At 41.3% G+C, this 24,585-nt stretch overlaps 2 protein-coding genes across 4 annotated transcripts in view; one reads left to right on the top strand and one right to left on the bottom strand.

The window, feature by feature from the left end:
• The window catches only part of MKLN1 (muskelin 1), a 347,577-nt gene that overhangs the window by 129,545 nt on the left and 193,447 nt on the right, over nucleotides 1–24,585 (top strand). The gene's annotated exons all lie outside the window — the stretch shown is intronic.
• The window catches only part of LOC309632094 (uncharacterized protein), a 54,097-nt gene that overhangs the window by 15,729 nt on the left and 13,783 nt on the right, over nucleotides 1–24,585 (bottom strand). Inside the window, exon 3 of the mRNA XM_082399268.1 lies at nucleotides 2,654–2,840. Within this exon, the coding sequence (XP_082255394.1) occupies nucleotides 2,654–2,719 (66 nt within the window). The 5' untranslated portion in view covers nucleotides 2,720–2,840. The remainder of the gene's footprint in view (nucleotides 1–2,653; nucleotides 2,841–24,585) is intronic.

Below are 24,585 nucleotides of genomic sequence, written 5' to 3' on the forward strand. Positions count from 1 at the left end.
GCAGGGGGCTGGAAGATGGGGGGAGATTATGCCACACTAACTCATTGTAAAGACTGTATCTTCACAGTAAGAAGTTCTGGTTGGTTGTGTGTGTTGTCTATAAGGTAGAGAAAGTCTGTTGGAAAGAATGTGGGTATGGAGGTAAGGCCAATCAAAGTTTAGTCTCTAGGGAGTTCCCTGGTGGCCTATTGGTTAGGATTCCAGGCTTTCACTGCCATGGCCCAGGTTCAGTCCCTGGTCAGGGAACTGAGGTCCCACAAGCCATGCAGTACGGCCAAAAAAAATTTGAGTGTCTAGCAATAAGACTTGAGCTATTTATTTAACATCTCTGAACCTCAGTTTACTCATCTGTAAAATGGGGCTATTCATTTCTATTTTTCAGACTCCTTGAGGATTTTAGATGATCTATGTAAAGCACTCATTAATACAATTCCTGGTACCTAATAAATAGTTAATATATTTTCTTTATGAATGTGATTTATTTAGTAGTTAAAAATCTTTCAAAGCATATAGCTTTGGGGGAAAAAATGAGATCATTGAGAGAAGAGGCTGGGAAGCACTCATATAACATAGTTCTACATGGCCACACAGATCCCTTAAGAACTCCTGCCAAGTCCTGAGGGCTCTGATTAGGGGATATACAAGGAGGTTGCACATCCTCTGTGTTAATCAACAGATCCTATCTTGAGGGGGATACTCAGTTGCCTAACCATACCTTAGCAACATTTCCTTAAGCCCGCCTGTTTGTCTGCTGGATTCCTACGTGATTTTGACACAGCTCTGGTGATGAGCTTCAAGAAGTACCAGGTCTGCTCATGGCTATCTAACTGTAGCCAGGGATTTTAGGTGGGAAGACAAAGGAATGGAGCGCCTTGGGAAGATGGATAGAAGATGAAGTTTCAGGAGGAGATAAGGATCATCATAGCTTAGTTTGCACCCCTTGAAAATAGGGCAGTAGAATATATTTCTTGAAAAGTACTATCCCAAGACCAACTCTTTCATCTCAGCCCTAAGGGACTCTTACAAAAAATGAGACTTTCTCCTAAATCTCTTACTTCTTCATCCCCCTGGGCCCTAACTCTCTCCCAGTTCATCCCTCTCTCTCTGCACTCCCAGGATAGGGAGATCAATTGCCTCTTTCCTATAATGGGATCAGGTTTACAGGTAGAAGCTATCTAGCATTTTCTAGGACTCTTGTCCCAGGCCCCTGCTAAATTTCACTTGGTAGAGCATCTGCACAAAGATGAACTATAGAATCCAGCTTTTAAGCTTGGTGTTTCTGTTGAGCAGGCCAAATGACTTTGGAATATTCTGTTTTAAGCTGAATTTATCCCTTGTTATTTTAAAAGCTATAACAAGTTGTTTTTTAAAATGTTTTCAGTCAGCACATCTTTATTTATTGTCCTTAAGACCCGAGGCTACTTGAAGAAGGATTTAATTTCCAAAGTCTGATAAGTAAACAAAAGTTTCCCAATAACATCTTCAGGCAAGCACCAAAAGACCTCATTTTTTGCCACAGTGCTTGGTTGGCTCCCCCATAATTGTCCATTAGTACTGGGCTCAACCAAACCTTGCATAATCACATAAAAAATATACCTTCAAACACAGTTACTTACTAATTGATTTTTTCTTTTTCTTCTTAATTACCATGTTTAGCAAAAAGCAAATGTAAAACTGGTTTTAAATGTGGTATTATCTGACTAGACCCTAAGCATATAAAATCGAACAGACTATATTGGGGGTTCATATGATAACTATGGTCGGGAAATGGTTATTCACTGTTCTCCCAAGAGTTTGAAAACATCCAGAAGGGACTGGTTAGATAAGCAGAGGCTCACATGCATGGCTTCAGCTCTGTGGGAATGCCTAAGCTTTAAAATTAACTCCAGAATCCCACTAAATGTGATATTCCCTGATGTTGAGCTTTGTCTCTGATACCTTCTTTTGTCTTGATCCTCTGTAGCTGTGGACTGAGACTCCCGAAATTCACCCTAGTCTCTCTTCCTACTTGTGACCAGGAAAAAAGTTGGGAAATAGGGTTGTGTTAGTCAAGATAGGCTAATTGTTATAACAAATGACTTCAATATAACGGTTTGGCCCAATAAAAATATATCGTTCTGGTCATAGTACAATATAGATTGGGAGGGGTGGGGATGTATGGAATGTAGTGGTCAATCCTATGCAGTATTTCACGGTCTTCTTCCAAGGCATGCTCTAGCTTCCTCTAGGTTCTCAGAATCCTCTCCATTCAGCCAGTGGGTGGGGAAAGAGCCTGCCGTGTATTGCACAGGAGGCTTTTCATGCACCAGACCTGGAACTGGCACCCATCACTTCCATCCACATCCTGTTAGCCAGAACTCTGGCACATGGCTCTGCCCAACTTCAAGAGAGGCTAAGAAGTTTAGTCTAGCTATGTGCTGAGCTCATAACAGTTTCTGCCACAAGGGGAGACAGATAGCTCCTCAGGGCAGGCCAATGGTTCCATGCTTGTATATCATCAGAGGTCTGCAAAATAAGTGTACTGTCCTATTTTTAGGTCACTTAATGCCTATACCTACCATTAACATCTTGGTCAGTACCTGGAAAAAGTCCACCTGTCAAGATCAGCATCAACCTTGGTACCACCACAAATCAGTCCACACTGCAAACTTACTTGTTTATATTTAGGTCTTCCCAGGGTTTCAAGATACCTGGGCCAAGCCCATACATAGGTTCTCATTGGAAGTTGCTTATGCACTTGCACTTTGTTCTGCTCGTCAGATGGTTCCCATGACAAAGTCTGGCAAGTAGTCCACTGGAAGCCATTTGTAATGTCTAATCCAAACTTTGTCACATGGGACCTATGAGGAGAATAAATGTGTTATAAACATTTGAAAAAGTGTCTCCATACCTCTTCAAAAACTATGAAAAACATGTTTTTGTCTCTTCTCAATCAGTGTATTTTTCAGTTGTCACGACTCTGTAATTGTCTGCACTCTTGCTTCCTGCTTCTCTCATTAACCAATTTACAAAGGCTATTTCATAGTGCAACCATTTTGGAGACATCCATTTGTCCTCATTTACTCACAGGCAACTATTGCCATTGAGATTTTAGTTTCCTCCAATATTGTTTGTTCACCTTTTTTTTAAAAATAAATTTATTTATTTTATTTTATTTTTATTTTTGGCTGTGTTGGGTCTTCGTTGCTGCACATGGGCTTTCTCTAGTTGCAGCGAGCAGGGGCTACTCTTCGTTGCGGTGCGTGGGCTTCCCATTGCAGTGGCTTCTCTTGTTGCGGAGCACAGGCTCTAGGTGTACGGGCTTCTGTAGTTGCGGCTCGCAGGCTCTAGACCACAGGCTCGGTAGTTGTGGTGCACGGGCTTAGTTGCTCCGTGGCATGTGGGATCTTCCCGGACCAGGGCTCGAACCCGTGTCCCCGGCATTGGTAGGCGGATTCTTAACCACTGCGCCACCAGGGAAGCCCTGTTCATCTTTTTATATAAAGAGGATGATGACATAGATTGTACAAGGTAATGATGGTAAAGTCCTGATTCTGTTCTGCTTTTCTAGTTGTAGTGTAAGTTTTCACCACCCCATCGACACTTTCCTCTTGTAATGTAAGACATGCACTTATTATATGGCTCATGGGATTAAGGGTGCAGTCTTCATTCATTTATTTATCCATTCATTCTTTCTGAAATAATTACTGAGTACCTACTGTGTGCCAGATAGTGTGATAGATGCTGGAGTCAGAGCAAAGAACAATACGTATAAGGTCCCTACTCTCACGGAGCTTATGCAAGAGACAGACTCTAAGTAAATAATAATGCAAAATATTAATTATAATTGTAACATTTGTATGGAAAGCTTATTTTCCTTTTAGCATTATGGATAATCTTGAATCACCAATAATTTTTGTTTGTTTTTTTTTTTAAACTGAGGTCTTTGTTCCTCTGTAAAAACCAGCTTCTTTTCCTTAGGGTAACAGTCATTCATTCACTGATAATATTCATCAATTCATTAAATATTATTGTAAAACTACTATTTACCAGGCACTATGCTAAGATTTCCAAATACAAAAATGAAAAGACAATATCCTTGCCCTCAAGGCTCATAGTCCAGACTGACATGCAAACCACACAGAACACTATGTTAATTGTCATAATTCACTTAATGGAAATGTGAAAAGTGCAGTGAGACATAGGAAGAGGAGGACCTAGATCTGCCTACATAGGTCAGAGAAGACTTCACAAAGGAGGTAGCACTTGGACTGAGGTTTAAGGGTGAATAAGACTTTGCTAAGAAGACAAATCAAGGAAGGGCATGAGATGGCTCGCTGACCATCAGAGACTCATGCTCTCCTTCCATAGCATCAACTTTTTCTGGGAATTGGCCCAACCAACTTCCAATCCCCTATACATCTAGGTGGAACTAGGTGATCTGTTCTCATTAATGGGATGTGAGCAGAAGTGATGTACATCATTTCTAGACCAGGTTAAGAAGTAGGTATGCCTTTGACTTCCCTGGTGGTGCAGTGGTTAAGATCTGCCTGCCAATGCAGGGGACACGGGTTCGAGCCCTGGTCCTGGAAGATCCCACGTGCTGCAAAGCAACTAAGCCTGTGCGCCACAACTACTGAGCCTGCGCTCTAGAGCCCGTGAGCCACAACTACTGAAGCCCACGCACTGAGAGCCCATGCTCCACAACAAGAGAAGCCACCGAAATGAGAAGCCTGCGCAGCGCAATGAAGAGTAGACCCCGCTCACCACAACTAGAGAAAGCCTGCACGTAGCAACGAAGACCCAACGCAGCCAAAAAAAAGAAGTAGGTGTGCCTTTTCTTCCTTCTCTTTCCCAGCTGTTAGCTCTGGAAATAAAGGACTCTAAAGCTTAGAGGATGGCAGAGCTGCAAAATAGAAGGACCCTGGGTGGAAGGCGGCTTGCCAGACTGATCTGTTATATGACTAAGAAATAACATTCTAGCGCTTTAATGTACTGATATTATATAACTCGTTTGTTACAACAGTGAGCTCTACCTTAATTAATATAAGGCAGTTCAAGCAAAGTGAACATTATGTGCAAAGGCTTACTGGTGTAAGGTCTAGCACAGAGTACATGCTCAGTAAGTATTTGAAATTGCAGGAAAAGTGTTATGGGGGAGTACAAATAGTCCATTATAGCCAGAGTATAAAATACATGATTGGTGGGAGTGAGAGGAGGGTGGCACAATAGATAGGCATGGGCTGATCTCAAAGAACCTTGAATGTCACGCTGAAGAATTTAGGTTTAATCTTGTGATAGGAAAGCCAATGAAGAAAATTTAAAAGGTGAGAGGCAAGATCTCTGAGAAACACAACACCCAAGAACCTGCTTTAATTTTCTTTAAATGTAAGATGCGAATCCAAAGATGAAAGATAGGATTTCAGAACCAGAAGACATCATGGTTTAATCAAACCTCATTTAACAAATGAGGAAAGTGAGGTCCAGAGAAGTTAAGTACCTTTGCCAAGGTCACCCAGCTAGAATTGGGCAGAGCTGGGGACTAGAAGGCTAGTCCCTTATTGCCAGCCCTACAGCATTGCTCTTTCCACTGTGCCACAGTGCTTCAAAGCAGTTGAGACCAGCTGGTGTGCCTGTGTTTTCAGTTCCCTAATGAAGACTTTGGGGATTTGGAGGCAGGGTATTTACCATGGAAGGTTGTCTTCTCTGTAATTCCTCATCTGGCTTGAACCACTATTTTGGACAAGGTCCATTTTTCGGCATCAGATTTCCCTAGAGGACAATTGGGAATGTGCTTAGTGGCCTGTGGGGTGCCCTTGCACTTTCTGAGCTTTTTGGGGGAGGAGGAGAAGAAGGTAGCAGTGGTTTGAGCTCCTGGAAATGTTCCTGGTCCCTAGGCATCTGGGGAGTTGTTGGCCCTATCAGTGACTGTGGTTTAGCCTGCCAGCTGACTGTCCTTCAGGGGTCACATCAAAACATCTTCGTCAGCTTGTCTCTTTAAAGGGTCAGCCCCTATGGCTGGCATTTTAATATCATTTTCTGTTCATCAGTTCATTACTTCTGGTTTTCATATATTGTTAAGCTGATTCATTATTCATTATCATTATTTTTACTCCATGTGCCACCCAGAGCAATATGACATACATTTGTTTTTTAATAGCAAGTGGGGGCAAAAGGACAACTGTGCTGAGGCCAGTCTCAGGAAAGCATGACATGTGGTCTGACTTAAGGAGGACTCGGTATTATTGAATTATTTTACAACTGAGGAAGCCAGAGCACAGGTTGGGGGGCAGGGGAGGTCATTTGTCCAAAAGTCCCCAAGAAATCTGGGGAAAAATACATTTCTTGATGTTTTTTGGTCTAGCATTTTATAATCTCCTCACTCCTTATCCTTTGGATGTATCCTGGTTTTCTCCCTTGCATGCTGCTCAACTGATAGCGCAGATGGTTGGGATGAAGTATTAACAAAGATGAGATGCTGCCTCAGTCCCTGAGGAGTGCCTTGGTGGCACCCAAAGACAACGTCTTATGCAGTGGAAAGTGCTTGGGCTTTGAAGTCAAAGAGACATCAGCCACTCTCTAACTGTGAGACTTTGGGCAAGTTCTTAACGTCTCTGAGCTTCAGTTTCCTTTTATGTGAAATGGGAAAATAATGCAAACTATGAGGGTGGTTAAATGAATGAACATACATAAAGCTTCTGTCTTGGTGCTGGGCACACAGTTGGCTCTTAACAAGTGTTATTTCCTTTTCAGGTCTCTGAGAAGTTCCTATTCTTTTCCTCAATCCCTATCCTGGGTTCTGGTCAAGATGTGAAATGAAACAAAAGAGTGAGCAGATGGAGACCGAAAAACCACGTTGATTGCTGATAAAGTCTGTTTATTGTGAGAGATAACGGGATACTAAATACTAAATGAGTTTCAGAATTAGGTCGACTTGTTCACCCAGTCACAAGTAACATTTGACCAGGACAGGACTTCTCACGCTGGGAGTAGGAGTGGGAGTAGGAAGGGGACCCTGCTCCCAGAGGAGCAGACCAAGGTGACATCCTCACTGTGGGCAGGTGATGCCTAAGTGGAAGAAAGAAGGAGCTAAGCTGAGCCTGCCCTGTGTACTTCTCAATTCTCAAAGGAGATTAAGCCCCTCCGCTAAGGAGGAGGAGTAAGAGAAGTAGACAGACGCCAGGAGTGTCAAACGCCCACAAGGAAGGAAACCTCAGAAGCATCTCCCTCAGCATTTCCCTTCTCTTGTCCCCCTCCTCTCATTTTGTGCCGCTACTTTTTAGCCACCCTGTTCATGAAGGACACAGCTGTCAGTACTGTGGGTAGCCTCAGAATACAAAAGGTTGGGAGAAAGGTGTGGGAGAGGGAGGGAGAGGTTGTGTTGAGTCATTAGTAGAGAAAGAGGGGTGGCCACATAAATCCAGAAAGAAAAGTCTAAGTTCAGAGTCAGGAGTTAGAGGTCTGAAGGGAGGGAGGATCAGTGTTCAGAGACCTGAACTAGACAGGAGGGCACTGCAGGAGCATAATCAGAATTTCTAGGCGTGGGGCAGCACACTCTGGCCAGATCCCAAGAGGACAAGTAGGCATCAGGGTTCCAACATATCTGACCTCTGAGTCCTGGAACCACATCTCCTGGAGATGACTCTCAATCCTAGCATTGGATTATATACCCTCTACCTCAATTTTTAATCTTTAAAATATAAGCATATTTTGTGATTATAAAACCAATACATGCTCACTTTGGAAAATTCAGAAATACAGAGAGGTATAAAGAAAAAAACAAAAATAACCCCAAATCTCATCACAAAGAAGAACTAATATTAACTTTAGCTATATTTCTATTCAGTCTCTCTTCTATGCATATCATTATACAGATAAGGTGATTTTATCTATACTTGTTAAATTTGCATGCAGAATTTTTAACAATATTATAATCATTTCCCCATGTTATTAAAAGTTCTCAGTAATTAACATCATTTAAAATGACATTTCCCCTGGTTTTAAGCACATCTGGATCAATCTCTACCAATTTATGAAAATCCCGTGGGTCTGGAGAAATCTTCTAAATGTTTACCTTCTTTTGGGTTGGGGAATAGGGCATTCTCAAAGGCCAGGGCTCTATGGGGCCTGTGCATGGTAACTACTACACGGTACTTGATCTTCTGGAGAGTTCTCATATTTCTAGCAATTGATGACATGATTGATGAGAAGATGCCACCCTGCAAAATACAATAATTCAAAGCATAGGCCTTTCTTATACAACACATCATTGTTACACACTCAAAAGAACCACTGTATTATTTTGCTATGGCTGCCATAACAAAATACCACAGACTGGGTGGTTTAAACAACAGAAATTTATTTTCTCACAGTGCTGGAGGCTAAAAGTCCAAGATCAAGGTGTCAGCAGGTCTGGTTTCTCCTGAGGCCTCTCTCCTTAGCTTGCATGTGGCTGCCTTCTTGCTGTGTCCTCAGATGTTCTTTTCTCTGGGCATGGCTGATCCTGGTGTCTCACTGGGTATATTGAATTAGGGCCCACCTTAAAGACCTCATTTTAACTAAACCTCTTTAAAGACCTTATCTATAATATATAGTCTTTCATGAACAGCTTCTTTCACTTAGCATAATGTTTTCAAGGTTCATCCACGTTGTAGCATACATCAGTACTTCATTCTTTTTCATGGCTGAAAATATTCCATTGTATGGATATACCACGTTTTGTTTATCCATTCATCAACTTATGGACATGGGTTGTCTCCACTTTTAACTGCTGTAAATAATACTGCTATGAATGTTCATGTATAAGCTTTTGTGTGGAGGTATGTTTTCATTTCTCTTGAGTAGATGCCTAGGAGTGGAATTGATGAGTATTATGTTAATTCCATGTTTAGCATTTTGAGAAACTACAAAACTATTTTCCAAAGTTTTACATGCGTCATTTTACATGCCCACCAACAATATATGAGGGTTCCAATTTCTCTATATCCTTACCAACACTTGTTATTGTCTGTTTTTATTATAGCCATCCTTGTGGGTGTGAAGAGGTATCTCATCATAGCTTTGATTTGCATTTCCCTAATGACTAGTGATGTTGAGTATCTCTTCTTGTGCATATTGGCAATTTGTATAAATTTTTTTGAGGAATGTTTATTCAAATTCCTTGCCCATGATTTAACTGTGTTGTCTTTTTATTATTGAGTTGTAATATCTTTTTATATATTCTGGATATAAGTTCCTTGTCAATATACAATTTGCAAAGATTTTCTCCCATTCTGTGGGTAGTCTTCTTACTTTCTTGATGGTGTCCTATGAAGCATAAAAGTTTTTAATTTTAAAGTCCAATTTATCTATTTTTTTCTTTTGTCACATCTGCTTTTGGCAACATATCTAAGAAACCATTGCCATATCCAAGGTCATAAACATTTACTATGTTTTCTCCTAGGAGTTTTGTAGTTTTAGCTCTTAATTTAGGTCTATGATCCATTTTGAGTTAATTTATTTGTATGGTGTAAGGTGTAGCCCAACTTCATTCTTTTGCATGTGGATAGCCAGTTGTCTCAGCACCATTTATTGAAAAAACTACTCTTTCCCTATTGAATTGTCTTGGGTCCCTTGTCAAAAAATCAACTGACCATATACGTGAGGGTTTACTTCTGGACATTCAATTCTATTCCAGTGGTCTAAACATGTATCCTTATGCCTTAGATCTTGATTATTGTAGTTTCATTGTAGATTATGAAATCAGGAAATGAGCATCTTCCAAATTTGTTCTTCCTCTTCAAAAGTGTTTTGGTTATTCTGGGTTACATTTCTATATAAAATGTAGCATCAGCTTGTCAATTTATGCAAAAAAGAAAGATAGAAAGAGTGCTAGGATCTGGATAGGATTGCCTTGAATTTCATTTTCTGATTATTCATTGCTAGTGTATAGAAATACAACTGATTTTTGTATATTGCTCTTATATCCTGCCACATTTCTGAACGCGTTTTATCTTATTTTCTTAATCACGATGCTTTACTGCTTACTCTGTGTGTTAGATATTATAGAAAATACAAAAATGAACAAGATATGGTCCCTGTTCTGAAGAAGCTTATAGCCTAATTCAAGAAATAAGACATAAACCTATTGAGTGAATAATAGCCTGTTTCAGCAATGTACAGGAAAATACAGAATTGGCAAGTGAACACTACAGATAATTAGAGCTCTAGCAAAGTTCGGGGGTAGAGAGACAATTAAAAGTTGGAGAGGTCTGGGAAAAACAGAGTAGAAAGGATCTGAAGGCTCACTGATATGAGCCATTCCCATAAACAAACTTTTAATTTCAGTAATCCTAAAAATCTCAAGAGATCCTTCTGCTATGGATGACCCTCTGAGTTACCAGTGGAACATATATGCACTATCCAGATTTAATAAATTATAACAACTTGCCATATTTGCTTAAATTAAACTATAAATACAGTAAGTCCCCTACGTACGAACCTTCAAGTTGCGAACTTTCAAAGACGCGATCATGCATTCACATGTTCAATCACGTAAGTTAGTTCATATGTCTGGCGTACATTGTCATGTGTGTGCATCCTCTACAAGTGGTTGTGCTTTTGTGTACTTTACTGTACAGTATTGTATAGTGTACAGTAGTACAGTATCTTTATTTCAAGCCCAGGATGTCTGGGAGCAAGCGTAAAAGCAGCAGTGATGTAGCTCGTACTGCTAAGAAGAGCCAGAAATTGGAGGCCCAGAGAAAGGATGAAGAGAGACAAGAGGAAGAAGAAGTAACTGAAGAACTGAAGAGATTCATGGCACAGGAAATGGCAAGGGTCTTTATCTGAGGAGGCAATGTTAATTTTTGAGGCACAGGACTGGAACGTAGAACGCGACAAGAAGGTTGTAGCAGCCGTTCAGAATGCAATCCAGTCATCAGAATGCTACCATGTCATCTATGATGAGAAAAAAAGAGCTACGACCCAGACATCACTGGATTGTTTTTTCAAGAGAGTAGAGAGAATTGAATCCAGCAAGGAACCAGAACCTGTGCTATCAACGTCAGGAGTGAGTGAAATTGCAGCTTGCCCTCCGTCTCCTATTGCTGACGATCCTTCAGCTCTGCCATCTCCCCCCTCCTCTCCCTCCTCCAGTCAGTAACTCTCCTTGCCTGTTCACTCGATGCCAGCCCGTGTGCCAGCTGTTGTACTGTACTACTGTTCTTTTCAAGGTACTGTACTATAAGATTAAAAATGTTTTCTATATTTTTTGTGTTTTTTTAATGTATTATTTGTGTGAAAAGTATTATAAACCTATTACAGTACAGTACTATATAGCCGATTGTGTTCGTTGCGTACCTAGGCTAACTTTGTTGGGTTTACGAACAAATTGGACTTACAAACACACTCTTGGAATGGAACTCGTTCATATGTAGGGGACTGTCGGTAAAACATTTTAGTTACAAAAAAAGGCCCTTCCATCCCATCTTTCCTCAGAGATAACCGATCTCTTGAAGATGGTGGAAATCCTTCCCACATATACTTTTTAAATTTATTATTTATTTATTATTTATTTTTGGCTGTGTTGGGTCTTCGTTTCTGTGTGAGGGCTTTCTCTAGTTGCGGCAAGTGGGGGCCACTCTTCATCGCGGTGCGCGGGCCTCTCACTATCGTGGCCTCTCTTGTTGCGGAGCACAGGCTCCAGACGCGCAGGCTCAGTAGTTGTGGCTCACGGGCCTAGTTGCTCTGCGGCATGTGGGATCTTCCCAGACCAGGGCTGGAACCTGTGTCCCCTGCATTGGCAGGCAGATTCTCAACCACTGCACCACGAGGGAAGCCCCCCACATATGCTTTTATATTTTTACTAGACAATATGTTTTGGATGTTTGAGCATGTATATAAATAGTGTACATATTTTTCTGAAACTTTTTTTTTCAACATCATGTTTTTAAGAATTATCCATGTGACACTTGTAGAGCTAGTCCATTCTATAAGATAGTAATAGTATACTATATAGTACTGCAATATAGACCAATTGCATAAATATTCTAGAATCTATTCTATGGATGGATAGTTGTTATGTCTAGTTCTTTGCTATTTCAAATCATGATGTAATTAAATTTCTGGTGTATGCTTCCTTGGGCGCATGTGTGAGAGTTCTTCTAGGGAATATATCTAGAACAGAAATTGTTAGGGAATAGAATGTGCACATTCTCAACTTCACTAGATTGCTCTCTACTCTCCACAGTAGCTGAACTACTTTTTACTCCCATCAATGATATGTGAGAATTTCTCTAGTCCTATATTCTAACCAACACTGTCAAGTTTTTTGTTTTTTTTTTTCACTGTCAGGTTTTTAAAAAAATACACATATCTGGGTCCTATTTTCATAGATTCTGTTAGGGTAGCTCTGGAGTGTGGTTTTGAAACAGGCCACAGGTGATACTGAAACACAAATGAATGGGGATTATGAATGACTTCATATCATTGAGAGCATCAGCTCGTATGTATGTATACACAATCTAATACATTGGTATGTGAGTTGGTATGGTGAAAGTGCCCTAGCACTTTGTTGGTAACATCTGTGTTGGCTGCATTTAGATCCTTGAAGATAGGTAGAGAAGTACCAACCGCCTAACATACCTTGCAGATATGTTTTGAATCAAACAGGGGTATGTGATTGACCAGTCCACTGGCTGGTACTTAATCTAAAGTCCCACCTTTGCAAGCTGGGCTGATGGGGGACAATGTTGGCTTTCTGGGAGCTGTCTTGCCTCTTCCTAGGTGCGTGGCTGGGTGCCAGTTGTCGGGACTTGCCTATGTGCCATTGCTTAGGGCAGGGTGCGGGTCAGCGATGTCTGCCAGCCCGCTGGGTGGTGTCACTGTATGGAGAACTTGTGGCTTTTTCAAAGCCCTGAGGAATCTGAGAAGCAAGTGAGGGAATGCTGCATGAAAACAAAAGACAGTGGAAAGAGTGACCAGCCAGCAGGCTCCAGCAGGCTAGAACACTCTGTCCTTGTTATTACTGCTTCATGAAAATGCCGCCAGCTTCCTGGCAAGGTCTGGAAGGTGAAGGCTTCTTGAGAAAACAAGGACAAGTGATGTGTACTTCTGGTTGCCCAGCTTCCTAATTTTCCAGTGGAAGCTGCAGGGTGAGGATGGGGAACCCGCTGCCCCTTGGTGGGTTTAGGCTGGTCTTTCCCTCTCTCCTGGCTGCTTTCCTGAGTTTTCTCCTCCTACTCAAAGCAGCACTGTTCTGGTCTCAGAGGCCCAACAGGGCTGGGCTGGGAGAGAAGTTGGGCCATGCCCCAGACAGAGCTGTTCCTCAAGGAGCCATCTGAAGGTCAGCCTAGGGGAGGACAAAGGGCTTCAGCCATAATCCCCATTCAAGGGGGCTTTGCCACAAAGAAGTGCCTCCTGGTTTGGGGCAGTAAGACCAGGGAGTGCTCTCATTCCTCACCTGCTTTCCTCAGAGCTATTCATGCCCTGGTATCACACACTCTCACAGCATAGCCTGCCGCAATTTTCAGAAATGAGGGAGAAGCTCAGGAAAGGTAAGTTTTCATTAACTCATTATTGGATGGCTACTTGGACTCATCATTATTGGGCCTGTCAGAAGTCAACCTCTGCTTTCCCTCCTGATAATCTCCTGTCAGTGACATATAAAATATCTAGGTGTGGGACTTCCCTGGTGGTGCAGTGGTTAAGAACCCGCCTGGTCCGGGAAGATCCCACATGCCGCGGAACAAGTAAGCCCATGCACCACAACTACTGAGCCTGTACTCTAGAGCCCGTGAGCCACAACTACTGAGCCCATGTGCTTCAACTACTGAAGCCCACGCACCTAGAGCCCATGCTCTGCAATAAGAGAAGCCACTGCAATGAGAAGCCCGCGCACCACAACCAACAGTAGCCCTCGCTTATGGCAACTAGAGAGAAAAGCTGGCACACAACAATGAAGACCCGACGCAGCCAAAAATTAAATAAATTAAATTAAATTATTACAAAAAATATCTAGGTGCAAAATAGGGAAGTACTCGGCATTCTCTTCCTCTCTTAAAAAGTAGCTATGAGGATAATGAATAAAAATAGGTCTTTGTGGATACAATAGGGCTGAACTGAGGGTGTGGTTTGCCTGGCAACAGCTCAAGCAAAGTTATTTCTCCTGGTCCCCAAATGCTCTTGACTTTGCTCTGCCTGATAAAGTCTTAAAAGACCAGCTTGAATGTGATGTTTTTTGGTGAAACCTTCTATCAATAGAGTTAATCATTCCCTTCCTTCTGGTCCCATAGCATCAAGTTTTTATAAAAAGCACTCATCATGTTGTGTGACAACTACTAACTTGGAATTACGTCTTATTCTATGTGTTTGTGTGTGTGTGTGTGTGTGTCTCCCCAGCCATTTATGGACTGTACTTTAACATAATAGTCCTTTTTTTTTTTTTTTTTGGCCGCGTTGGGTCTTCGCTGTTGCGCATGGGCTTTCTCTAGTTGCGGAGAGCAGGGGCTACTCTGCGTTGTGGTGCACGGGCTTCTCATTGCGGTGGCTTCTCTTGTTGCGGAGCACGGACTCTAGGCGCGCAGGCTTCAGTAGTTGTGGTACGCGGGCTCAGTAGTTGTGGCTTGCGGGCTCTAGAGCGCAGGCTCAGTAGTTGTGGCACACAGGCTTTGTTGCTCCGCGGCATGTGGGATCTTCCCGGACCAGGGCTTGAACCCGTGTCCCTTAACCACTGCGCCACCAGGGAAGCCCCAAACATAATAGACCTTCGATATTTACTGGAGGAATCAAAGTTCCTGAGAAAACACCAATACTGAGCTTTTATATTTTCTTAATTATCCCCTGCCTTTTCCTCCTTGGGGTGAAACTGCAAGCATTTTTAGCTCCACGTGGAACAGAGGACACGCTAAAACCAAAATTTTTTTTTTTAAAGGAATTGCTCCAGCAGGAATGGGTGTTTCAGATATATCATTCTGTTACAGGTACAAAAATTGTTTCCAGGGAACACTGCCATTATTATCTCTGAAAGGCAAGTCAGTGGAAATTGTTATTTTCCACTTACAGATGGACAAATGGAAGCTTTCTTGCTCATTTACCAATTACAGAATGTGCACTCTGTTCAAAGTACTGTGCTAGGATTTTCAAGGGATACAAAGATGTGCAAGACAAGTTTCGTGTTCTAAAGGAGAATGTCATAATCTGGTTAGGAGGAAAAGATATTTGTATGCAAAAGTAACTATAACTTGGGAGCATTTTATTTGAATTATTTGAGTGGTCCAAAAAGAAGTACCATAGGGAATACAGAAGGTAGGCAAAAGAATTTTCAGCCAAGGTGATCAGGGATATCATTGTGGTCAACATGGCATTTGAGATGAATAGATTTTGTGCTGGTTATTCTCCATTTGGCTCCTGTATTTGTTTCCTGTGACTGCTGTAACAAATTACGAAACTGGGTGGCTTAAAACAACAGAATTTTATTTTCTCAAAGTTCTGGAGGCCAGAAGTCTGAAATGAAGGTTTTGGCAGGGCCAGGATCCCTCCGAAGGCGCTAGGGGTGAATCTGTTCCTTGTCTCTTCCAGCTTCTGATGGCTTCAGGCTTCCCTGACTTGTGGCCACTTCACTCCAATCCTGATTCTATGGACACATTGCTTTCTCCTCTTCTCGCTCAGAACTCCCCCTGCTTCTCTTTTATTAGGATACATGTGATTGCATTTAGGGCCCACCCACATAAACTAGGATATGCTCCTCCACTCAAGATCCTGAACTTAATCACATCTTTTGCCATATAATATAATTTTCTCAGGTTCCAGGCAGTAGCCTGTGGACATATTTTTTTTTGAGGTGCCACTAGGTAGTCCACGACAGCCTCCTATCCTGCTCTGCCCTGCTCTGTGCCCCGTGAGGCTGTTATCCACAGATGACTCACCTGGGCCCACTGCCCTCTGCCTTACTGTTGGGTTTGGCCAATGGGAGGCATCAGCAAGTATCAGAGGGCAGGAGAAAAAAGAGTTTGGGGTACTTCTTCTTACTTTTCTGCTTTAGCGCCGGGTTCTGGCAGTAGCTATGCCCTTTCACAGCTCGAGCTCCTTCGGGACTCCCATAACACCATTTCCGTGCCTTGTCTCTTCAGCCCTGGGCTTCCATTCTTGCTAGTCCTTGGGTGCCTCGATACTTTTTAAGTTCCAGAAACCCTGCCTACATCCTTGTAAATAGTGTCTTCATCAAATTATGTTCAAAATTCCAGCTGAGTGTGCCTTCAGTTTCCAGCCACAATCTTGACTGATACAGACACTGAGAGGCAAAAATTTAATTTCCAGAACAGAGATAGACTCAGGTTGCCTCGATCTAAGTTTAAGTAATGACCAGTGGGGATGGGAAGGTGATTCAGCACACAGTACAGCCATAGCAGCTGGGTTATCTTGTGGGCTCTTGGCAGTAAGTATCTGTTGCTTTGTACTCTAATTATCTGCTGTTATTGTGACTCTGCTTCTGTTGCCCTTCCTACTAAGTATTTTCTATTCTTTTCTCTATCTCACAGCTTCTATTGCTTCATGGTTTCTGCTATGTGATGTCAGCTTTCTTCCCTCTGTGGATCTTTCAGTTTTCTCCCCATTGCTAACTCCTGACTATCTTTTTGTATTTCATATTCAACCCCTCCAAAGGGCCTGACTGGTTTGGCTGCTCACCATCAAGTATAGGCAATTAGGCAGAGCTTCCTTTGACAAGTCATCATATGAGCCTAAGTTTATGGCCTAGGGTAGGTGCCTGCTCCTGGACTAAATGGTTTTGTTTGGAATGGCAGAATAAGTTGATACATAATTTGGTGTCCTGTCAATTAGAAATTCCTGGTAAGTGGTTATGGGTGTGGCAAGCATTCTGATACTTCCCAGGGGGGGTATCAAAACCCACAAGTACTTCTGTTGTCCAGTTCAATTGCAGAGGCATGGTGGTCTCAGAAAAGCACAACACATGTTTGGGAAAAGCAAGCAGCCCAGTATAGCTGGTGGTATAATTCAAATAGAGAAACACTAACATTGGTATTAAAGCTGGAAATGTAGGTCACAACAGTTTGTGGAGGGCCTTGAGTGAAGATTTGTTTTAGAAGGAACTTTAGACATTATTTTATGGGCAGTGAGAAGTTACTGAAGGTTTTTGAACATGGAAGAGCAAGATAAAATCAGCTTTTAGGGCTATTTAACTGATGGCAGTGGTATTCAGATTGGATCAGAAGTAGGAAAATGTGGAAACAGAAAGACAAATTAGGAAGGTGTTATAATAGTCTAAGAGAGGATAATGGGGACCCAATCCAGGGCAAGACTAGAAGGGAAAGCTAGTTGTGAGAACCTCAGAGCATAAGTGGATTTAGGATTGAGGCTAGTTTTGAGCTACTGGTTTAGAATCTTTTTACCACCAGGATCCTTTTAATTATTTTTTATTTTCTTCCAAATAAATGGCACCTTTTTGGAGGAATACATGAATTCTATCAGGCATACTAATAAGACTGACAATACTATTTCCAGCTATTATCTTTTGGAATACATTTTTGGAAGCTTGGCTCTGAGCCAAGGGAATGTAGGAAGTGGTGGTTCCATTGAGAGAAAGTGGGTCTGAATATCTTAGCCGAGTGGTCCCCAACCTTTTTGGCACCAGGGACCAGTTTCGTGGAAGACAGTTTTTCCACGGAAGCGGGGGGCGGGGGAGCTGATGGTGGTTCAGACGGTACTGTGAGCGATGGGGGGCGGCAGATGAAGCTTCCCTCACTCACCTGCCTGCCGCTCACCTCTTGCTGTGTGGCCCGGGGTGGGAGGGATGGGGTTAGGGACCCCTGTCTTAGCCTATGTTTTCTGGAAAAATAGAACTCAAACCAAGAATTAAGGCTAATATTTTATTTAGGAGATGTAATCCCAGGGCAGTAAGAGTGAGAGAAAAAGGGAAGAGAGACCGAGAAAGAGGTGAAGCAATGCAAGGTGATGTTTGAACAGTCTACAGAGACAGTAGGTACACCTGCATGTGCATGCAGAATATCTCCAGACATGCTGCATGGCGAAAACATGCTCAGGTAAGTTCTTGGGAAGGAGAAAGGAAAAGTAATCCATCTTCATGGTTCTCTCCCATCTCCTATTTCCCACTGATCAAAATTTACCACACCAGTAGTTTCTTTCCTCATACTTCTACATTATGTCATCATATGTTCCCATTGTTAGTTTCTTAGCAAGCCACAGCCAGTGCTCTATGGTATAGCCTTTAGTCCTAGTTGGGGAGTAGAGAGAGAAGCCAGAAATTCATGGAGTGTTGCTGATGAGCCTAGTTGCTCAGTGGCAATCAGGGGGAAGGCCAGGCTGGGAAAGTGGTAGATAAGCTCCAGCCCCAGGTAGCAGGACTACATGTGCCCAAACAAAGCAAGTCAGTTGCAGTAGTGGCAGAGACAGAACCACCTCCAGGAAGATAGTGTTCTGAGGGTTACAGAAGGAATAACCATAGAGAATTATATTCCTACACAGCATAGAATAAATGAGTATGAACATGGGCTTTGGAGACAGGCAGAGCTGTGCTTAAGTCACAGCTGTATATGATTTTAGGCAATTTACTTAATCCCTTTAAGCCTTACCTTCTTTATGCACAACATGGGGATGATGATACTATATAGCTCATGTTTGTAAAGCATTTGGCATGACGCTAGGCATACAGTAAATGCTAAATACATTATGGCAATTACCACCATTAATATCATTCTTGGATGACTGTGTAAACTTCCCAATGCTTTCTTTTCTCCAGGCTGACTCTGCCATGTGCTGCTCCTAAATCTATCTTGAGCAGGTTGGGTGGCTCGAGCCTGCGTCCTGTAGTTACTCTCAGGGGCAGTTGCCTCTAGAGTCCTCCACACTTGAGGTCATGAAGCCCCAAAGAAGGTGGGTGGCCCCTTACAGGGTGCTGACCCATTAAGTCCCCGAAGGCAGCACCACTAACCCATCACCTTTGGTATGTAGATAGGACATATCTTAAATAACCATTTGCTCCTATACATTTTTTTCCCTTCAAGATAGAAAAACAAAGCTTTTTGGTCAAAATTTTGCCTTGGTGCCCCAAGAAAGCACAGCCAAATACATAAGTATTGCTAGATCCACACAATAAAGAGGTTCCTGTAAGACTTTAAAAACAGAAGAGATCACTCTTACACAAATGGTATTTGATGGGACATCATCTCTAAGTTATACATATCAAAATTTCTTTCTTCCCATAAATTGAAATCCTTTTGACTTTACACAGGCGTATCAAATGCCCAGAGTAACACATACCTAAAGTAGGTAACTACCTCAGAAATTCCTGGGACGACAACAAAACAGACATATCACTCTTTTGTTCATAACCTGTATCACTCAGAATAAAAATTCAAATCCTCAATGGCCTTTAATGACCTAGGGGATCTCGTCTCCAGTTATTGGACCTCACCTCTTAGGAACCAGGAGGCAGGATAGCATACTTGGGTACTCAGGAGCACCAAAAGTCTCTAGAGACCTACTACCTGAGCTCCAGTTGCACCTCTATCATTTGCTAGTTACGTAATTTGGAGGCAGTTATTTAACCCTCCTGTGCCTCAGTTTCCTCATCTGGAAAAGAGAAAAAACAGTACCCACATCACATAGTTGTTGAGGATTAGTTAATATTTTTAAGTGCTTAACATAGTGCTACGAGTAAGGGCTATCTAAGTGTTAGCTGCATAAAATACTTCCTCTCATTCACTGCACTCTGGCCGCACTGGCCTCTTTACTGTGCCTCCAGCAGGCCAAGCGCACTCCTGCTCAGGACCTTTGCATTTGTTGTTCTCCCAGATGGCCACATGCCCAATTTCCTCACCTCCTTCAAGTCTTCGCTCAGCTCTCACCTTTTAAATGATGACAACCCTACTTAACATAGCAATCCCCTCCTGTACACCCCTGCTTTATTTTTCTCATTAGCACTTACCTACTTTTAATACTCTGTACAATTTTCAAATTTATTTGTTTTTCACCTATCTCCCCCAAATCGAAGGTAAACAAGGGCAGAAATATTTATTTTATTCTTTGATGTATCCCAAATGCCTAGACCATTGCATGGGCCATAGTAGATGCTCAATACTATTTGTGGAATGAACGAATGCACTGTTTTCAAAAAGAAAGTTGAGCCTACATAGTTTGAAAATTGATTTGTAAATGAAACTGATTTGTAAATAAGATTCCTATGCAAATGCAAAAGATCTCCCCCAAAGTTGTTCTCTTAAGTTATGATATAGATATGATCTCCTTCCCACAATATTATTTAAGAAATTGTTTCCCCCCCCCCCCCCAAAGATATTTAAAGGTAAACTTTAGCTGGAACTTAGGTAAAGCTATCTAATAAGTAATGAGCATATTCTGAATTAATAAAATTGATCAACTCCTGATTAATTGCCAGTGGACTCTGTGGCACAGTCATTTATCCAACATGACCTAGAAGTCATGGCCTATCATCAGGATATGGAAAGAAGAGAACTAATAAACACCTGCTCTAGGTTAGATGAGCTGCTGGGTCAAATCTGTGAGTAAAATATCATCATCCCCATAGTATAGATAAACAAACCAAGGCCTACAGAGGCCCCAGATCACATACCTAATAGGCGATAGAGCCAGCATTCAAACTACGAGCTTGCAAAATCCATGCTCTTTCTAGTATCTCACTTTGAACCTCAGATTTCTCATTTGTAATATGTAGTAACATCACTAAGGCACAGTTATTATGACAATGAAAATAACATATGTAAAGCAAGGCACTCAATAAATGACAGCTTTTTAAAATGGCTATACTTTGGGAATAATGATGAGACTTTTCCCATGGAGAACAATCATATAGCCTCTCCACGGAGAAAAATATGAGCCCCGATTTATTTGGACATCAGAAGTAGGTCCTATGGGATAGATTAGTGGGAGTAGCCACATTTTAAAAAAGAAGAATTTAAAATTTAATACAAGTTTAAATATTGTACTTTTATTTGTTAAGAGTTGACTTTATGGGCTCTAATTAGCCAAATCTGAGACAATTCGATCACCAAAATATTGTTTGTATGGTTGTATAAAAATGATGGTTGTAAAAAAAGAAAAAGTCACACATTGAAAGTGATTTAAAAAGTGGGAGGGAGGAAAGAAGAGATAGGGGAGAAACAGGAAAACAAAACCTTCTTTACAGAAAAATGTCAGCTAATAAACGTTGAATAAATGATGAGGCTTAAGAGAAACACTGTTGTACAATCCTCAATGTAATAACTGATTCAATCAAGGACTATCAGTGGATGATAAAACCTTTTGGTGAAGGGTTGATGGGTGTCATGGGTTGAATTATGTTTCTCAAAAAATGGAGCCTCCCCCCCAGGCTCCCAGAATGTGATCTTATTTGGAAATAGGTTCATTGCAGATGTAATTAGTTAAGATGAGGTCATACTGCAGAAGGGTGGGATCCTAATCCAATATGGCTGGTGTCCTTGTAAGAAGATAGTCATGTGAAGATACAGATACATATGGAGAATGCCATGTGAAGATGGAGGCTGAATTGAAGTGCTGCAGCTACAAGCCAAGGAATGTCTGGGCTAACAGAAACTGGAAGAGGCAAGGAAGAATTCTCCCCTAAGGTTTCAGAGGGAGCATACCAACACATTGTTTTCATACTTCTAGTCTCCAGACTGTGAGAATAAATTCCTGTTGGTTTAAGCTAGCCAATTTGTGGGTACTTTGTTATAGCAGCCCTAGGAAACTAATACAATGGCAAGCAGGATAGACACAGTGCACCAAAGTATCACCTTGCATATATGAAAAATAGAGCTGTCCAAAGGAGAACTCTGTCAGTTACCACTTAATCGAGTATCAAACTTAACATCACTACCAGTGGGACAACCTGACGTATATACCTCCTGATATCATGCAATTAGAGGTACACAATGTACACAATATCAATTTGATAAACTGAGTGCAACAGGCACATCCCTTGCAATGTGACTTTGCAGCAACTCCCATGAAGAGGTAGAGTTTATTTCTCTACCACTTGAGTCTAGGCTGGCTTTGTTACCTTCTTTGGCCAACATAATGCCATTGAAGTGATAGAGTGCCAGTTCTAAGCCTCAAAAGACCTTGCACACTTCCACTCTCTTTCAGACCCTTGCCTCTTCCATGAGAACAGGCCAGTGCTAGCCTGCTAAGTGTGACAGATGAATGGGGCTAGGCCCAGTCATCCCAGCTAAGGTCATCTTAGACCAGCAGCCCCCAGTCAATCTGTCAAATGCCTGCAGATCCATGAATGAGTCTAACCAAAATCAGCTGAGCCCAGCCCAGCCCAGATCAGCTGAACTACCTATGCCACTGAGTTTGGGGGTGGGTTGCTATGCGGTAGTAACTAACTGTTACAATGATCTATGTTATATCCTTGCTAAATATGTTTAAATGGAAAACTAATCATGAGGAAAGAATCAGAAAAACCTAGAGTGTGGAACATTCTACGTTACAACTGGTAGACTAGAACAAGGGTTTTCAATCTCAGCACTGACTGACATTTTGGAATAAATATTTCTTTGTTGTGGGGGGTTGTCCTGTGTATTTTAGGATGTTTAGTAGCATCCCTGGCCTCTGTCCACTTGATGCCGGTAGCACCCATAGTTATGACAATCAAAAATATCTCCAGGCATTGCTAAATGTCCACCTTGGGGCACTGGACTTGAGAGACAGAATCAAATGCAATGTATGGACCTTGTTAAGATCTTGGATCAAACAAAAAAAGATGTTTATAAAAGACATTTTGGACGATTATAAGAATTTGAATGTGGAATTAAAGATATTGAATCATTAATTTTCCCAGATCTAAAAATAGTATTGCAGTTATGTAGGAGAATGCCTTTATCCTTAGGAGATGTACGCTTAATTAATCTGAGTGAAACTTCATAAAGTATTCAACTTACTTTCAAATGCTTCAATGGATAAAAATGTATTTTTAAAGAGATAAATCAAAGGTGACAAAATGTTAACAATTTGTGAATCTAGATGAAGAGTATACGGGCATTTATTGTATCATTCTTTTAAGCTTTGTAGGTTTGAAATTTTTCTAAATAAAACGTTGGGGGTGAAAAGTGTTAGTATCACCTCCACTGCCTGACTCTTTACTGACTTAATATGATACAAAGAGCAGGCTTGTTCTAAATGAATCTGGGTGCTCATTTTGTGTTGCCTGGACAATGAGTTAGCTCAAACCAGGGTATGAGGGGTTGAAGCTGAGGAAGGGGGCTTCTCCTAGCCTGAGGAACTGTACACAAGCTCAGCTTCTCATGGGACCACTGGCTTCCTTTCTCTTGTGTAACATCCCATGGAACCAAAAGTCTAGGTGGTGGGCAGCTTGTGTGTGTTTCCCAGACAACTTTGGTAAACAGCTGGCACCAAAATCCAGGCTGCCTGGTGCCAAGACAGTCTGGTTATTCCTTTCACTGATAAGGCTACTCTCAAACTTGCTGTATACTAGAAGGAGACCAAAGGAGTGGCAGAATTCCCTTCTCTAGAAGACCATTCTGTAAGGCCAACAGGTCAGCCAGGGACACTAAGAGGAAAGGGTCTCTCAGCCCTCCCTTCTCTTAAAGACCTTCACTTTGTAAGTTTTTCCAAAGTAAAATCTAAATTTTTGAACCTGTACCTATGATGTAGTGAAATTCAAATCATGCCCTGGTGCATTAAAGTTTAGGCAACTGTAAAGAGACCCATCTTGTAAGAGAGCTAATATTTAAAACATAGACAAAACTCAGAAACCAAAAAGGAAAATGCTGATAAATGCTTTAGTGTAAAACACTTAAAACTTTTTAATGGTAAAAACAAATATGACAACAACAACAAGAAAATACCATAAACTGAGCCAAAAGACAAATGGCACAGAAGAAAAAAATTAGTTGTAACCCAACAGAAAAAGTGTTTATTATATAAAGAGATCTTGCAGTTTTACAAGGAAAAAAATAAACAGAAAAAAGGGCAAAGAATATGAACAGATATTTCATAAAGAAAATAAGAATGGCAAGAACTATGTGGGAAAAAATACAACTTCATTAGTGCTTAGAAAAATGCAAATCGTAACAATGTGATACCATTTTTATCTATCAGATTGACAAAAGGTTGAAAGTTTGATAAAACTCAGTTTTGACAAGGGTATAAGTGAACTTATACTGTTGACAGAAATGGAACAGCTATTTGGAGATTACAATTCGGCAACATCTAACCTGATTTTTAAATGTATATATATATATATATATTTTGACCCAGCAATTTCATTTATAGGAATTTATCCTAAGATAGAGCCATACAAATTCCTAATGACACATATAAAGATGTTCATGGAAACACTGTTTATAATAACAAGTGGAAATGATTTAAATGTTCATCAATGGGGCAATGGTTAAATAAATTATGGCACATCCAATGATTAAAAGATCTCGGAAGATCTACATATGCTGACATGGAAATACTTCTGAATATTATTAAATGAATAAAGCAAGGTATAGGTGTTTAGGAAAAACTCACTCTTCCTCCTGTGTGTCTCTCCTTCACTCTCACACTACCACACTTACAACATTTCTGACACCAGTTATGGGAGTT

This window comes from Balaenoptera borealis (assembly GCF_965194805.1).
Source record: "Balaenoptera borealis genome assembly, chromosome: 7".
In the NCBI taxonomy this organism is placed as follows: Eukaryota; Metazoa; Chordata; class Mammalia; order Artiodactyla; family Balaenopteridae; genus Balaenoptera; species Balaenoptera borealis.